At 35.9% G+C, this 18,925-nt stretch overlaps 1 protein-coding gene across 7 annotated transcripts in view; it reads right to left on the bottom strand.

The window, feature by feature from the left end:
* rims2a (regulating synaptic membrane exocytosis 2a) overlaps positions 1-18,925 on the bottom strand; it is a 189,238-nt gene that overhangs the window by 4,230 nt on the left and 166,083 nt on the right. For 6 of the 7 annotated variants that reach the window (XM_058376388.1, XM_058376387.1, XM_058376390.1 and 3 more), the window contains 4 exons: positions 6,939-7,080; positions 6,714-6,826; positions 6,464-6,565; positions 6,234-6,373 (listed from right to left, as the gene is read on the bottom strand). In XM_058376388.1, the coding sequence (XP_058232371.1) occupies positions 6,234-6,373; positions 6,464-6,565; positions 6,714-6,826; positions 6,939-7,080 (497 nt within the window). Of the gene's footprint in view, positions 1-6,233; positions 6,374-6,463; positions 6,566-6,713; positions 6,827-6,938; positions 7,081-9,976; positions 10,653-18,925 lie in introns of those variants that run through there. The other variant, XM_058376392.1, reaches the window with a different exon arrangement.

Here is an 18,925-nt window from a genome sequence, read left to right as displayed (position 1 = left end):
GTTTATAGTATAGTGTTGTGTATAGTTTACTGTATAGTGTTGTGTATAGTCTATAGTATAGTGTTGTGTATAGTTTACTGTATAGTGTTGTGTATAGTCTATAGTATAGTGTCGTGTATAGTTTACTGTATAGTGTTGTGTATAGTCTATAGTATAGTGTTGTGTATAGTTTACTGTATAGTGTTGTGTATAGTCTATAGTATAGTGTTGTGTATAGTCTATAGTATAGTGTTGTGTATAGTTTACTGTATAGTGTTGTGTATAGTCTATAGTATAGTGTTGTGTATAGTCTATAGTATAGTCTTGTGTATAGTCTATAGTATAGTGTTGTGTATAGTCTATAGTATAGTGTTGTGTATAGTCTATAGTATAGTGTTGTTTATAGTCTATAGTATAGTGTTGTGTATAGTCTATAGTATAGTGTTGTGTATAGTCTATAGTATAGTGTTGTGTATAGTCTATAGTATAGTGTTGTGTATAGTCTATAGTATAGTATTGTGTATAGCCTATAGTATAGTGTTGTGTATAGTCTATAGTATAGTCTTGTGTATAGTCTATAGTATAGTGTTGTGTATAGTCTATAGTATAGTGTTGTGTATAGTCTATAGTATAGTGTTGTGTATAGTCTATAGTATAGTGTTGTGTATAGTCTATAGTATAGTCTTGTGTATAGTCTATAGTATAGTGTTGTGTATAGTCTATAGTATAGTGTTGTGTATAGTCTATAGTATAGTGTTGTGTATAGTCTATAGAATAGTGTTGTGTATAGTCTATAGTATAGTGTTGTGTATAGTCTATAGTATAGTGTTGTGTATAGTCTATAGTATAGTGTTGTGTATAGTCTATAGTATAGTGTTGTGTATAGTCTATAGTATAGTCTTGTGTATAGTCTATAGTATAGTGTTGTGTATAGTCTATAGTATAGTGTTGTGTATAGTCTATAGTATAGTGTTGTGTATAGTCTATAGTAAAGTGTTGTGTATAGTTTACTGTATAGTGTTGTGTATAGTCTATAGTATAGTGTTGTGTATAGTTTACTGTATAGTGTTGTGTATAGTCTATAGTATAGTGTTGTGTATAGTTTACTGTATAGTGTTGTGTATAGTCTATAGTATAGTGTTGTGTATAGTCTATAGTATAGTCTTGTGTATAGTTTACTGTATAGTGTTGTGTATAGTCTACAGTATAGTGTTGTGTATAGTCTATAGTATAGTGTTGTGTATAGTCTATAGTATAGTGTTGTGTATAGTTTACTGTATAGTGTTGTGTATAGTCTATAGTATAGTGTCGTGTATAGTTTACTGTATAGTGTTGTGTATAGTCTATAGTATAGTGTTGTGTATAGTTTACTGTATAGTGTTGTGTATAGTCTATAGTATAGTGTCGTGTATAGTTTACTGTATAGTGTTGTGTATAGTCTATAGTATAGTGTTGTGTATAGTCTATAGTATAGTGTTGTGTATAGTTTACTGTATAGTGTTGTGTATAGTCTATAGTATAGTGTTGTGTATAGTCTATAGTATAGTCTTGTGTATAGTCTATAGTATAGTGTTGTGTATAGTCTATAGTATAGTGTTGTGTATAGTCTATAGTATAGTGTTGTTTATAGTCTATAGTATAGTGTTGTGTATAGTCTATAGTATAGTGTTGTGTATAGTCTATAGTATAGTGTTGTGTATAGTCTATAGTATAGTGTTGTGTATAGTCTATAGTATAGTATTGTGTATAGCCTATAGTATAGTGTTGTGTATAGTCTATAGTATAGTCTTGTGTATAGTCTATAGTATAGTGTTGTGTATAGTCTATAGTATAGTGTTGTGTATAGTCTATAGTATAGTGTTGTGTATAGTCTATAGTATAGTGTTGTGTATAGTCTATAGTATAGTCTTGTGTATAGTCTATAGTATAGTGTTGTGTATAGTCTATAGTATAGTGTTGTGTATAGTCTATAGTATAGTGTTGTGTATAGTCTATAGAATAGTGTTGTGTATAGTCTATAGTATAGTGTTGTGTATAGTCTATAGTATAGTGTTGTGTATAGTCTATAGTATAGTGTTGTGTATAGTCTATAGTATAGTGTTGTGTATAGTCTATAGTATAGTCTTGTGTATAGTCTATAGTATAGTGTTGTGTATAGTCTATAGTATAGTGTTGTGTATAGTCTATAGTATAGTGTTGTGTATAGTCTATAGTAAAGTGTTGTGTATAGTTTACTGTATAGTGTTGTGTATAGTCTATAGTATAGTGTTGTGTATAGTTTACTGTATAGTGTTGTGTATAGTCTATAGTATAGTGTTGTGTATAGTTTACTGTATAGTGTTGTGTATAGTCTATAGTATAGTGTTGTGTATAGTCTATAGTATAGTCTTGTGTATAGTTTACTGTATAGTGTTGTGTATAGTCTACAGTATAGTGTTGTGTATAGTCTATAGTATAGTGTTGTGTATAGTCTATAGTATAGTGTTGTGTATAGTCTATAGTATAGTCTTGTGTATAGTTTACTGTATAGTGTTGTGTATAGTTTACTGTATAGTGTTGTGTATAGTCTATAGTATAGTGTTGTGTATAGTTTACTGTATAGTGTTGTGTATAGTCTATAGTATAGTGTTGTGTATAGTTTACTGTATAGTGTTGTGTATAGCCTATAGTATAGTGTTGTGTATAGTTTACTGTATAGTGTTGTGTATAGTCTATAGTATAGTGTTGTGTATAGTTTACTGTATAGTGTTGTGTATAGTCTACTGTATAGTGTTGTGTATAGTCTATAGTATAGTCTTGTGCATAGTTTACTGTATAGTCTTGTGCATAGTTTACTGTATAGTGTTGTGTATAGTCTATAGTATAGTCTTGTGCATAGTTTACTGTATAGTGTTGTGTATAGTTTACTGTATAGTGTTGTGTATAGTCTATAGTATAGTGTTGTGTATAGTCTACTGTATAGTGTTGTGAGTGTTGTGTATAGTCTACTGTATAGTGTTGTGAGTGTTGTATATAGTCTATAGTAGAGTGTTGTGTATAGTCTATAGTATAGTGTTGTGTATAGTCTATAGTATAGTGCTGTGTATAGTCTATAGTATAGTCTTGTGTATAGTCTATAGTATAGTGTTGTGTATAGTCTATAGTATAGTGTTGTGTATAGTCTATAGTATAGTCTTGTGTATAGTTTACTGTATAGTGTTGTGTATAGTCTACAGTATAGTGTTGTGTATAGTCTATAGTATAGTGTTGTGTATAGTCTATAGTATAGTGTTGTGTATAGTTTACTGTATAGTGTTGTGTATAGTCTATAGTATAGTGTTGTGTATAGTTTACTGTATAGTGTTGTGTATAGTCTATAGATTAGTCTTGTGTATAGTTTACTGTATAGTGTTGTGTATAGTCTATAGTATACTGTTGTGTATAGTCTATAGCATAGTGTTGTGTATAGCTTACTGTATAGTGTTGTGTATAGTCTATAGTATAGTGTTGTGTATAGTCTATAGTATAGTGTTGTGTATAGTTTACTGTATAGTGTTGTGTATAGTCTATAGTATAGTGTTGTGTATAGTTTACTGTATAGTGTTGTGTATAGTCTATAGTATAGTGTTGTGTATTGTCTACTGTATAGTGTTGTGTATAGTCTATAGTATAGTGTTGTGTATAGTTTACTGTATAGTGTTGTGTATAGTCTATAGTATAGTGTTGTGTATAGTTTACTGTATAGTGTTGTGTATAGTCTATAGTATAATGTTGTGTATAGTTTACTGTATAGTGTTGTGTATAGTCTATAGTATAGTGTTGTGTATAGTCTATAGTATAGTGTTGTGTATAGTCTATAGTATAGTCTTGTGTATAGTCTATAGTATAGTGTTGTGTATAGTCTATAGTATAGTGTTGTGTATAGTCTATAGTATAGTGTTGTGTATAGTCTATAGTATAGTGTTGTGTATTGTCTACTGTATAGTGTTGTGTATAGTCTATAGTATAGTGTTGTGTATAGTCTATAGTATAGTGTTGTGTATAGTCTATAGTATAGTGTTGTGTATTGTCTACTGTATAGTGTTGTGTATAGTCTATAGTATAGTGTTGTGTATAGTCTATAGCATAGTGTTGTGTATAGTTTACTGTATAGTGTTGTGTATAGTCTATAGTATAGTGTTGTGTATAGTCTATAGTATAGTGTTGTGTATAGTCTATAGTATAGTGTTGTGTATAGTTTACTGTATAGTGTTGTGTATAGTCTACTGTATAGTGTTGTGTATAGTCTATAGTATAGTCTTGTGCATAGTTTACTGTATAGTGTTGTGTATAGTCTACTGTATAGTGTTGTGTATAGTCTATAGTATAGTCTTGTGCATAGTCTATAGTATAGTGATGTGTATAGTTTACTGTCTAGTGTTGTGTATAGTTTACTGTATAATGTTGTGTATAGTCTATAGTATAGTGTTGTGTATAGTTTACTGTATAGTGTTGTGTATAGTCTATAGTATAGTGTTGTGTATAGTTTACTGTATAGTGTTGTGTATAGTCTACTGTATAGTGTTGTGAGTGTTGTATATAGTCTATAGTATAGTGTTGTGTATAGTTTACTGTATAGTGTTGTGTATAGTCTATAGTATAGTGTTGTGTATAGTCTATAGTATAGTGTTGTGTATAATTTACTGTATAGTGTTGTGTATAGTTTACTGTATAGTGTTGTGTATAGTCTACAGTATAGTGTTGTGTATAGTTTACTGTATAATGTTGTGTATAGTTTACTGTATAGTGTTGTATATAGTCTACAGTATAGTGTTGTGTATAGTTTACTGTATTATGTTGTGTATAGTTTACTGTATAGTGTTGTATATAGTCTACAGTATAGTGTTGTGTATAGTCTATAGTATAGTGTTGTGTATAATTTACTGTATAGTGTTGTGTATAGTTTACTGTATAGTGTTGTGTATAGTCTATAGTATAGTGTTGTGTATAGTTTACTGTATAGTGTTGTGTATAGTTTACTGTATAGTGTTGTATATAGTCTACAGTATAGTGTTGTGTATAGTCTATAGTATAGTGTTGTGTATAATTTACTGTATAGTGTTGTGTATAGTTTACTGTATAGTGTTGTATATAGTCTATAGTATAGTGTTGTGTATAATTTACAGTATAGTGTTGTGTATAGTCTATAGTATAGTGTTGTGTATAATTTACTGTATAGTGTTGTGTATAGTTTACTGTATAGTGTTGTGTATAGTTTACTGTATAGTGTTGTATATAGTCTACAGTATAGTGTTGTGTATAGTCTATAGTATAGTCTTGTGTATAGTCTATAGTATAGTCTTGTGCATAGTTTACTGTATAGTGTTGTGTATAGTCTACTGTATAGTGTTGTGTATAGTCTATAGTATAGTGTTGTGTATAGTCTACTGTATAGTGTTGTGTATAGTCTATAGTATAGTGTTGTGTATAGTCTATAGTATAGTGATGTGTATAATTTACTGTATAGTGTTGTATATAGTCTACAGTATAGTGTTGTGTATAGTCTATAGTATAGTGTTGTGTATAGTTTACTGTATAGTGTTGTATATAGTCTACAGTATAGTGTTGTGTATAGTCTATAGTATAGTCTTGTGTATAGTTTACTGTATAGTGTTGTGAGTGTTGTGTATAGTCTATAGTATAGTGTGTATAGTTTACTGTATAGTGTTGTATATAGTCTACAGTATAGTGTTGTGTATAGTTTACTGTATAGTGTTGTGTATAGTTTACTGTATAATGTTGTGTATAGTCTATAGTTTACTGTATAGTGTTGTGCATATTTTACTGTATAGTGTTGTGTATAGTCTATAGTTTACTGTATAGTGTTGTGTATAGTCTATAGTTTACTGTATAGTGTTGTGTATAGTCTATAGTTTACTGTATAGTGTTGTGCATATTTTACTGTATAGTGTTGTGTATAGTCTATAGTTTACTGTATAGTGTTGTGTATAGTCTATAGTTTACTGTATAGTGTTGTGTATACTGTAGTCTATAGTATAGTGTTGTGTATAGTCTCTGATATAATGTTGTGTATAGTCTATAGTACAGAGTTGTATATAGTCTATTGTATAGTGTTGTGTATAGTGTTATGTATAGTCTCTGGTATAATATTGTCTGTAGTTTACTATGTAGTGTTGTTTTGTCTACTTTATTGTGTTGTGTATAGTCTCTGATATAATGTTGTATATAATCTATAGTATAAAAACTATAACTTTAATGTGAAAATAGTTGCTCACTTGTAAGACTTTTCCCCCTGGACTCTCTTCAAAGGACAGCTGCTGCTGATAAAGAGGGTCCAAGGTTTTACGTGCTACTTTTGTTTTCTTTTTGGCTATGCATGCTCCGTTCTCCAGCAGGTACACCTTCACATAAGGGGCTGGACACACACACAGAGGGACAGCACTCAGGTTAGATAAATTGATCGAACCTCATGACATCATGCTACTGATTGATAATCCAAACTTACCTGGCAGTGCCTTAGATCCTGGTTTACCCACAAGGCCTCTGGCCCGAATAACTTCCACCTCCAGAGCTCCTTTCTTCTCCACCATTCCAATCTGAATGTCGCCTGGGTGCAGACGGAAGAAATCCAGGATAAGTAACAGGGATACTTTACATTCCATTAACGTACCTCATGGAACACGAAGCATTTGTATATAAACTGAAGCAAAGGAGCCAGGTTAGTAAAACTCCATGGGTTTATTTTTAGCACTCACCCATTGGAGGTGTAGCCAAAGTCTGTCGGCCTACTAACTGGGCAGGACCTAGTCCATCCAGGAAGTCACTGAACTGGCTGTCTGCGGAGAGTCGCACTCCGGGAAAGATCAAGCTACAAGAGAAACAACTTTTACTGTTAAGACTCTGACACTAACAAGAAAAATGTAAAGACTTGCCTGACAGTACATTTATATTATATAAGTGTGCATGTCTGCAATACTCACTTCCCCTCAGAGCTGAAGCTATTCATGCTGCCGTCGGTGGACTCGCGACTGGCCTGTCGCGTCATCCTGTTCCTCATCTCCACAGCCAGACCTGTTTCAGTGCTCCTCTGAACGGTGCTGCGCAGCTTCTTTCCTCCTGCTTCTACACGGAGGCACAAAGAAAAAACATTAGCTATTAGTCATGAATTCAGAGCAGAAGAAATATTTTGTCATGTCAGGGAAATAAAAATCAACATCTCTTAGAATCTCTTAGAATGTAAACTATCTAGGAAACAAGGTAACATAGGGAAAGTAAACACTTCAGAACCAAATATCAAGGTTTTCTTTTTAATATATATATTCTAATGACCAAAATAGTTCTGTACAAATGCAAGAATATTATATATATATATATATATATATATACATATATATTTGCGCTTTTTATAAGCATTCCTTAGCATAATTTTCCCTGTTCACCAAAGGCTAAGAAGGCTTTCCTGGATAAATACATAAAAAAACATAAGGCTGATTTCTGGATCATCTTATTTGCTTTTTACTTTTCTAAACTTTTCTGCTTATAAGTAATAGAAAAATTAAAAAATACACAGAACCTGAAGTAGACAATGGGCCTGATTTCTTTCTAGCCCAGGCTGTAGCTTCACATGTTCGAAACACTGCTAGATTTGTCATCTGAAAGAACTAATTCATTTAGATTGTCCTGATGGACAAAAAAGTGTCAGGTGTTTCACTGCTAGATAGAGATATTCAGTGTAACAGATTTTCAGATCTCGTGATTGGGGTGAAATTAATCACAATTTCATGGGCCTTTATTTTCAAGGCATTTCTCATCACATTATGAACACACACACACAGTACTGTGGTCCTCCTTAGCTGATCCGAGGTGACAGCTGACTCTTTCTATCAGACATGCTGCTCATCTCTGGACGTGACAAGCACTGAACAATCACACACAGCCCTGCTCCTGTTAGGTGTCGCGAACCAGGCATGCTCGGTCAGGGCCAAACTTTCACCACACCATGACATACAGCATTAAAGAGATGAAAACATGGCTGAAGGGTTTGCTGTGTGAGGATTTCATGTTCTACCTTCTTAATGAATTATTTATGACTGGCTGAAGGGACTGCGTGGTCACCTGACCAACAAGGTCTCTGTGGCCTAACTTATAGCTAATGCAGACATCAGCTGGTCGTCAGCTGATCCTTGGGTAAAATCACTTCCACTTAAGTTAAAGTTACTGCATACTGAGATGAAAAATAAAGTCATGAAGTCATGAGCTCTTTACTGCACGCTTTAAATAAGACAAAGCAGAAACCTAATCACAAAAAGATGGAAGTATTGAGAGAATGGTACGTTACACTTGCATTTTGTAAATACACTATATTCTTTACTGCAATTCCTACAATATGCAAAGCCACCTTCTTCTAAAATCACTGAAGACTGAGATTTATTATTTAAATTCAACGTCTAATCTGTGCAAAGAAGCCGAATGCAGCATCAGCACCAGACCTGTAGTGAACAATAAACAGGATGGAGCAACAGATGACTGATTCTTCCAGCGATGAAAACAAGACAATCTAACATCAATGGCCATTTTCTCAATGTTAATCGATATTTATGAGTACTTACGTTTCACACAGGAGTGGACAAATGTTTGTAACCTGTGCAAACAGGAAAATAACAACCACCGTCTGAATCACAACTGTGAGCACCAATTAAATTCGGGGAGCTGGTTATTTGATGTTGTTATTTTTCCTATTAAGTAGCTGATCATGTTAAGGTAGTAGTCAAGATTTATAGGATTTATATCGAATGTTAGCTGAGTCTAAAAAAATTGGTAATAATTTGAAACCCCTGTAACGTGATAAAGCAATGAATGATTATACAATACAGTTTTATAAAGTATGTCTACCTGTTACAATGTTGACTAGCTACCGAGATATTTCCAGAAAGAATAGTGGAATAAACCCTATGTATCTGTTTATTATTATTATAATTATTCTAGCCAGTTTTTAATCAGTTAAGACACAACCATAAATGAAAGATTAAGAAGTCTTGAAATTTCCTTTTCTTACAGTATTCACAAAGTTTCTTGAGGAAAACTCTAAACTCTAACATTCCTCAACATTTCTTCCAGATATATTATTTCCATTTTCACAAGAGTTAAAGGAACCAATCCTGCAATGAGGAGAGATGAAGGTTTAGTACCTTTTATTTTTCCAGACATTGAGTCATTTCTATGAAATTTTAATGAGCTCTGATTTACTTCCAAGACCCATACACACTTCTGATTCAGCATCCTCCTCCTCTAGCTCGGATTCCGAACATTCAGAATGACTCTAAGCTCGCACCGTGCCAACAGAGTCCACCTTCACTAATCATCAGTGTTAGCACACATGCCCTCCTTAACAGGGTCATAATTACCTCTGAGAAAATAAACCCATTTCCAAATGCCAATTCCAGGAAGAAAATGCTCTCGCTCATTAATCCTGCGCTCGTTATTAAATCACGCCGAGTCCAATGACAGCTCCCTTCCCAGAGAATCGTCTGGTATGTTTGTGATCAAGCATTCTTAAGATTACAGATTAGATTTGGACTGTCTCTCTAGACTAGCATTCATCCACCTCTTCCTTTTTTTTTTGACAAGATTACACTTATTAAAATACCAAACAAAGATTTACTCCAGTTTTAATGTTATTAATACCAAGAAGCTGAGACAGCGCAAGAGCTAGACTGAAACGTCAAGGTCAGGATCTGTGCTAGCAACCTTGGCTGAAGCTTGATCAACACACAGCATCATTTTTTCTGACAGATTTAATATATTGGAATAGAATAAAATCGGCACAACATCGTTTTTTTGCAAGCCGGAGACGCTGATGTCTAAACCTAAAACAAACTACTGACATAAACGGCACTTTAATAAACATCAGAGGTATAGAGCATCACATTAGTAAGAACATTTTAAATCCCTCTCTTCCTCTTCTCCTATCTCTCCATCTCACCAGACACTAGAGTCCAAGAACCAGGATCTCTCTCACCTCCTTCCTCCTCGTCAAACGAGTTCATGCAAGGGAAGTAGACAGCCAGTGCCTCAAACGAGGCAGACAGACTCATGCGGCTCTGCGAGCGCTGCATGCGCCCGTTCCCGGAGCTGGAGCATGATCCGGTGCTCGTTGTGGTGCTGGTGGCATCGGGGCTCTGCCTTCCCATGTTTCCGTCGGACCACTTTTGCGGCGAAAGAGCTCAAACAAAAAATCGTAAATGCTCAAAATTGAGATGCTGCTCCGTACAAGCAGAGAAGCCCATAGACATTAACAATACGCCTATTAGTAGTAGCAGATTGCACTGTGTGTGTTTTGGGTGTGTGTGTGTGTGATAGAAAGATCCCTGGAGTATGCAGCACTAGAGCTCTGAATTGAAAGAGGCTGTCGACTTGTCTCGGCTCCTCTCCGTTCTAGAGAATGCACACACTCAGACTCTATCAGTTTCTCTCTCTCTCATACACACAGAGCGGGGGGAGGGCGAGCAGAGCCTTCTTTCCTCCTCCCTCAGCCAATCGGAGGATGAGCTGTGGATGAGCACCTAAGACCTAATGAGCTCTACCCAGAGATACAGCATCAGTGTGTGTCTGTGCTTGTGTGTCTGTGTGGCCATTAGCAATCACAGCATCCTCCTAACTTCCAGACTGACCATGTACCACATGCCAGGCACTCTCAGTTCACGTGGCGAGCGTGCACACACACACACACATGCACACACACATGCACAAACGCACACAAGGTGTCACATCCGTCCATTTAGTTCACGTTTCTTTTCCTCGGATAACAAATAGAGTGGCCTGTTTGTCTGCCTGTAATTACGGGCTCTCTCATTTTACGGTCTTAGAAGTCCATCATTTCCCAGCAAGAAGACCGACTCAATAACAAAAACAGTTTCACTTTAACTTGAACGGGAAAAAAAATACATAAAGGATTACTCACAAGTTCACAGAAGACCATGTACCACAGAAGTTCCGTCAAATTATTGTTCATAGCCAGCTATAAGTTACCACAGAAATGTAACGATAGAAAGCTAAAAGTTCCGTCAAATTATTGTTCATAGCTAGCTGAAAGTTACTACAGAAATGTAACGATATGAAGCTAAAAGTTCCATCAAATTATTGTTCTTAGCTAGCTAAAAGGTACCACAGAAATGTAACGATAGAAAGCTAAAAGTTACGTCAAATTACTGTTCATAGTTAGTTAACTTTATCACAGAGACCAATGAAGAGTACTGATAAGTTAAATAAGCTACACGATTTCTGATAGCTACCTAAAAGTCACCAAAAAAAGATTATTGACAGCTATCTGAACACCACCACAAAAGATTATTTATAGCTAGCTACAACAGAAGATTATTGAAAGTTACCTCAGGAAATAACTTGGCAGCTATCAAAAAGTTACCTCAGGAAATGTAATAGTAGTTAACTAACTGCTACCACAGAAGATTACTGATAGCTAGCAAGAAGTCAGCACTGGCGTTTATTGATCGCTAGCTACCAGATTGTGCACACCTAGCTAAAATTCATAACAGACTATCACTGATAGCTAGAAAAACACAGACGAATACTAATAGCTAGTTACAACTCAGAAGTTATTTGGTAGCTATATAAAAGTCACCTCAGAAAATTGACACCTAGCTAAATGCTACCAGGTAAGATTATTGATAGCAAGCTAGCTAACCGTTACGATTACAATCAGCAGACTGAACCTGTGACTGAAAGCATTGCAAAAATCAACACCAAAATTTAATATAATAATAATACAGTAATGCACAAGAGGCAACTTTTACAAATATGTATATAGTCCCCAAAACACTTAGAGACTTCTGTAAAGACCGCTAGCTCGTGTAGAAGTAGAGGTTCTAATGCTTATTGACTCCTTGAGAATCAATACACATTAGACTTTATTATATTATAACTATTATGACCTTTATACAAAGAGCGTACAGCTCTAAATGTCCTCATGTGAAAAGACAAAAAATAAAAAATCTACACTGATATCACCGCGGGATCAGTGACAGGAGAGCTGAGGAAGAACTAATTACACGCGTTCATTAAAAGATGAAGAGCTTATTAGGGAAAGAGCATTCTATCCTTCTCTCCACAGCTGCTGGGGGATTTAGGGAGTGCCGAGTGCAAACACTTTTTTCATAAGAATAAAGGTACAGGAGAGATGACATTAAAGATACGATTTAATGGTTCCAAAATGTCTTTACTTTTTTTGGGGGGGGGATTTGATTTTCTTTAGATTAGAACAATACATACTGAATAATCTATAAAACTATAATGCACTATTATGATCACATAATTACCCTGTGTATAGTTGCACTGTAATTACTCTGTAATGTATATTTCCAGTCCCATAATGCACTACTATAACAATATGATGTACTACAATGTGCTACAATGACCGTACAATAAACTATTATGACCTCACAAAACCACATAATACACTAGGAGGTTCTCACATGCATTGCTATGACCCATAATGCACTATTATGAGTCCTTTATGCACGGCTAAAACCCCATAATGCACTACTATGACCCAGTTATGTACTCTGCACTGGCGATGCACTTTTATAGCTTCACTACACACCACTTTGATGCCTTTATGGCCCACTATGTCTTCTCACACCATGGATCCTTCGCCTAATTGTATATACACAATGATAAACCTATTAAGGGCGGAGATGTTTAGACAGAGCGAGTCAAGCAACAAGCTCTGAGCGATACTGAAATGAAGGCAGGATAGTAGAAATAGGTATTTCAGTATAAACATGTGCAACCTCAGATCTCTGAAAAGTCAGGAAGGCAGTGGACCATGTCTGTCATCACTGGACGAGAAAGAACACTAACGTATCAGTGTGCAATTTAAGCTCTGATTAAGTACAGTGTAGGAGAATGTCATCAAATGACTTTACAGGTCAGTTAAAACCATATGAAGCTGAGTCAGAAAGTGCTAGCATGGCTCATACAGTGCTGAAGCACACACACAGACATGCACACACACAGGATGTGGCTAATAAAATATTGCAGACATATGATGCTGAGATGTTCAATGCTGCTGCAAGGAGGTTACAAACGTGCTTCTTACAGCACATCTGTAAAGACTAAAGTCCACATTCTAACATATTTATAAAAGCTTTCTGAATTAATTTAAAATCCGCTCATCTGGACCAGTTACAACAATTCAATTACCACCCAGGATTTCGTATCGAGCGCCAAAAAGGCACTCTTATTCACTTACTGACTGATCGAAATGAAAAGCAAATGTCAAGTATGCATCTTCGGGCCAGTGAGCTAATGCCTTTGCCTATTACCCTGTATGCAAATTTTGTGCTTTATTATTCAAATGAGTTCAGGGAAGGGTGTGAAGTTTGGAAAGTAGAGCTCATATTTAAAATGGAGGCACTCGGGGTTAGTAGGACACGCTCAATTTCTTGTGCATGTGGTCTGTGTCTGGGATCTGCTGTGTCATCGTTGATACCTTCAGACCCGGCTATGTCCAGTGTGTTCGGCGTGTAGCGTCTGCGATGTCATATCAGTGGAAACAAAACTACCGTTACACTATCAATCCGTGAGACAGGTCTTTTGTACACAAGGCTAAAAATAATTATCTGAGGATCAATAATTAGCATGTGACGTCAGCTCTTGTGACATGTGACATCGAGTCTTGGCGACATGACACTTGCTGAATGAAAACAGTCATGACAATTTATCCTAGCATGTGACATCTACCAGAATAGGTTTATTATATGATTGATGACTGTAGAGTTCAAGTACAGTCTTCATAGCCAGGCTTCATATTAAGTCTTTGTTTATGGTAGCCTTAAAACATTTGCCGTGGGCCAATTAGCCAGCTGCTGTTTTAAACAGTAATAAATAATAGCTCTAAACACTCTTTATATTTAGATCATGCCCTAAGACGTTGTCCATTAGTGACTTTACATAGCTGAGTATTAAAATGATTTACCTAAGTATTAAAAATATCACACAGTGATGCGAATGTGGTCACCTAAATCTGGTCAAGCTGAAACACAGATTGAGATATGGCATAATTAAACCATATAGGATATTCAGATGAAGACTGAAGTCACCTGAAGATTGGAAAAACACGGCCTGGTCTTTTGCTAATCTCCAGCTTTGATGAGCTTGTACCCTGTTATAGCTGATCCACCTCAAAGCTTGACATGTTGTGAAATCTGAGATGCTTTTCTTCTCACCACGGGAGCAAAGAATGATCGTTTCAGTTACTATAGCCCTCCTATCTGCTCGAACTAAACATGCCATTCTTCTCTCAGTGCTCTTATAAACAATAGAGCAGGCAAGGCAAGAAAGAACTGTCGCTCACTTGATCCTTTTGGATTCTCATACCATCTTGTAAAGAACCCTAGAGACTGCTTTGTGTGGAAATATCTACAGGATATCTGCAGTTTCTAAAATACTCAACCCAAATGGGCGAATCTGGCACCAACAACCATGGTACAATCAAAGATCAAAAACAAACAAACAAACAAACATTAAGCACTTGAACTCATCTATAGTGAGCAGTGGTCAACAATCTACAGAGACCACTGCCCAATCTTCAGATTTGAACCCTATTGAAAACCTCTGGAATGTCATCAAGAGGAAGATGGATGGTCACAAACCATCAAGCAAAGCTGAGCTGTTTGCTTTTTTTAGTTGTTAAAGCTCTCTTATTTTGACGTGTTGTCATTTCCTTTAAATATACACTCTAAATAACAATAGCTATAGAAATATTGTCAGCAGTTCACAAAAAAAGAAACAAAATCTCACCAATACATGAACCTGTAAGAAAAAAAACAAATTATTATACTGATATTATAAAACTGATGCAGTGGTCTCTTATTTATTTATTTTTTTCCAGAGCTGTATATAATTTACTACATTTCTGTTGAAGTCTTGTCCGGTCAGAAAACTGGTCAGAAAGCGCTGACTAAATTACTGTAACATCTCTGACAGGAATTTCATCTACAAGATGAAGTACAGTATACTGTATCTATACTTCAGACTTGGGGAAAGTCTCTAGGACTGAGGATGTTGGACTTCTGAATTCTGAGTTTCTGAATAACTAATTTCAAGAATTTGAAGTCAAGAGGGAAGGACCGACATATCAAAAGTGATAAGAGGAACATCGTTTTGTGGATGTGCCAAATTGCATGTATCCAAAAATAGAAACAACAATGTTCTTCACTTAATTCGTTAGTATTAATTACTGCTTCATAATACCAACCATTGTATTCTCCTTAAGATGCAGTGTTTAACTGTATTCTCACTATGCTCGATTGAACTGTGCAATAATCATGAAAGACGTTCTCCTGAAGCAAACCATCACAAATTTAACATAAATACCCTTAATATCCCATATGCTCTTTAAGTAAAAAAGAAAAAAATCCCTCTCTCTGAGTATATGATTACTAGAATACCAGATGAACAGGCACTTCTGGAAAACTGCTCTTACAGTAATGTCATAAACAGCTGCCAATGTGTAATTATTGTGAAATGCCCTTCTCTGAAATCCTCTATCAAAACATTTTGCTTCTGCTTGTGTGGCAGGCGCTTGAACTCGCTCACTGCTAAAGAAGGAACAAGAATTCAGCAGTAATGAGCACGCAGTAAAACATGTCGGGTTCGAGGTAGACACAGAGTCTGGAATCCGGAGCATGTTTTTAGTGGCTCTTGTTTTAGGGAATCTAAAAGGAAAAAACAAAACAAAACAAAGGCTTTACTTATGACAATGGCTGTAGTCGAATCATATCCCGAGAAGTTAGTATAAACAAGTCTGGATTGCACTGTAGAGGAAATGCTGGTGTTTGTGTGTGTGCTCTTGCATGTGATTGATGAAGCTCCAGACACTGCAACGTGACTCTGGGTGTGTGAATAAACACACTAATGGAGCAGATCGGTGTGTTTACATCCTTTGATATCTGTCTGGATCCTTGTCTCGGCGCTGCACACTGTCACTTCTGGTGCTTGTGTCCTTTCTAGAGAGCTACTCAAGCAAGAGCTCTTCACAGATGGACCTTTAAGGTCACACAAATGCTATGTGCTGTTTGTGTTCTATGCCGCAATGAGGCTTTTAGCAAAAAGTGTCTTTCTGCTTTCCAAATGAAAAACATTTCATTCATCTTTCATTCATTTTCTTGGGTGTTCTTTCTCATATCCTATTGTCCCAGGCTTCTGAACCTATTTAAAGTTAAGGAAATAGAAATTAGAAAGGAAGTATCATGTTATATAAGGAATAAAACACAAGGCATGTTAATTATAGGATAATAAGCCACAGTGTGATGTGGCCTGACATGAAACTGTTACTCTATCTTACTATTATTCTTCAATAATTGCACACCATGATGTGGTTTCGTCTTATACAAAAGTTTAAATCCTGTTAATGTGACACATCCACCATAAAAGCCACTACATGGAAAGACGTTTCAAGGTGGTTAAACTTATCAATCAAAGTTCTCCTGCTGCCTTTTAAAAAACTTGAGTTCGATATCCAAAGATTGTCATGACAAAGTTAAAGAGGAGTTAAAGAGAAGAGACAAGCTCACATAACTTACCGGATCTATCATGTTTAACAGTGTTGTAAATTGTTGCTATTGAAACAAGAGTAAGAGCATTAATATCAAGCTCATAGCTAGCGCTCCCGTCAGACATAATTCTGACCAATCCGAATCAGTTATTCATTGGGATTCTTCTTCTTTAAGGTCTCAGTAATTGGCACATTGGTTGGTATTTATAAATCTTTATCAACATATCATGCGCATAAATATTCAACCGTCCATGTTGCTAAATCATGCTTCCAGGACAAAGTGGATGGTAGTTATTATAGACACAAGCATCTCTGAAGCTGAAATAAAGCAGTTTTGTGCTGTCGGGTATGGAAGGACGTGAGAGGAGAGGTGTGACATGGCGAGCAAAAGTGTTACTCTCTTTCTTGACATCTATGGTGCAAATGTGGACAGATGGCAAGTGAGACAGAAAAAGAAAGATGTGTGATAAATGGACGGATGGATGGATATTTGGATGGGTGGATGGATGGATGGGTGGATGAATAGTTAAATGGATGGATGGATGGATAAGTAGATGGGTGGATGTATGTATGTATGTATGTATGTATGTATAGACGTATAGAAGGATGGATGGATGGATGGATGGATAGCTAAATAGGCCAAAATAGCCAAAAAAATATATAAACACAAACTACAAATTCCCCTGTAAGATGTCCTCGCCTTGTTGAGTAATGTAAATGAGGAAACAGGAATAGAGGAAGCAGACATTGAGGAAGCATAACATACAACTAAAACACTTTAAGAAAAAAAAAAAACAAGGAAGTGTATTAAACTGTGTGTAGGCAAAAAGAAGCAACAGGCCTGGATTTCTGGTACGATGTCTCACTGTTCGGGGGCGTGTGAGTCACAACACACAGAGACTTAACAAGCTAAAAAAAGGTTTGTTCTTTTAAAAATACTGTTTTACAAATTCAGCATGCTGATCTTTATGCCACTACATTTTAAGGATACCATTCACTGCTTTAGCAACAGAAATAAATGAGATTAAGTCTGATCATCTCATGTGGTTTTATTTATATAGTAATCTTATTAAGCACATGAATAAAAGACACGCTGACTAACCAACTGACTAACTGGTTCACATACTTACCTCTCTGTTCAATCATCTTAACATTTATAGATGAGTTATATATGGCCATGTGATTGGATATGCTCTAAAGAGAATTTGCTAAAGAAGCTGAACTGGTTCAAACTTGCTGAACTACTCCAGTTTTTATCATTGGAAAGGTTTGATCGACTTAAAAAAAATTTTCTAGGGCTGCTTCCAAAACATGTTCTTCCAGAGGCTGAGCTAGGTCTGACCAAGATCTGTCTGATCGGAAGCAATGGTATGGGACGGTGGAAAAGGTTCTAAACTGATTGCTGTGTCAACATTGCTAATGCATTAATACATGTAAAAGATTCATTAGCAGTCTATAACGTCAAGTTGTGCATCAAAAGATCTATGGCTTACAAAATATTTAAACACAGTCATTATCAATAACATGAGAAGGTGCAAACTAATCAACTTATCAATGCCTCTCCGCTACTCTACTGATAATATAGTTCAACTATTTACTTCAGCTGCTTGAAGGAAAAATTGGCATCTCTGTTACATTACTAAGAAACATAGAAAGAAACAAACTTAACATCACTTTACTAATAAACTTATTTCACTGTTTACAGTCATATAAAACTAGCCATCTAGCATGTTAATATGTTCGATCATCATTCACTATTGTTAATGTTGCTTAAAACTAAGATAAAAAATACGGCGGGTCGATATTAAAAAAACGTTTTTAAAATGTCAGGGTTAAGCAAAGCTCCTTCTTTCCCCTGCGAATGTAGGTTAGGATGAATTTATCCTCCATGTGAAAACCGCGCACCTGAAAAGACCCGACCACCTCAAGGCGCAGAGGAAAAAGGCCATCCGGTTACTTTCCTGTCTTCTTCATATATCATCCTGCTACCTCGGAGATTAATTAGAGCCCCGCAGAGGCAGAGGTGAGGTAAGATGACGGCTCGGGATAAGATGAATTACCGTTAGCTTCACACGGCTTGCTCATAAGCGGAATTGGTTAAATGAGGCTTGTGCTGCGGACGCCATAGACGGATAACAGAAAGATGCGAATATAGAACGGGAAAGAAACTGGAACGCGCATCGCCATGGCAACACTGAATCTGTGTCAGCTCGACAACCTGAGAGCGCCTAGTACTCACTGCTATGGGCTTGCTTTTTTTGGGCTTTGTCACTTTTGTCCCCCGAATAGAATCACATTACAAGGCACAATGTAGAGTGCTTATGCAATATGGGGGTATTTTTGGGTTTTAACTCACACGGCTAAAAAAACCGCAGGACAAAAACAGTATGACTC

This window comes from Hemibagrus wyckioides, linkage group LG23 (genome assembly GCF_019097595.1).
Source record: "Hemibagrus wyckioides isolate EC202008001 linkage group LG23, SWU_Hwy_1.0, whole genome shotgun sequence".
In the NCBI taxonomy this organism is placed as follows: Eukaryota; Metazoa; Chordata; class Actinopteri; order Siluriformes; family Bagridae; genus Hemibagrus; species Hemibagrus wyckioides.
Note: the sequence above shows the minus strand (reverse complement) of the source record. Positions and strands in the feature narration are given on the sequence as shown.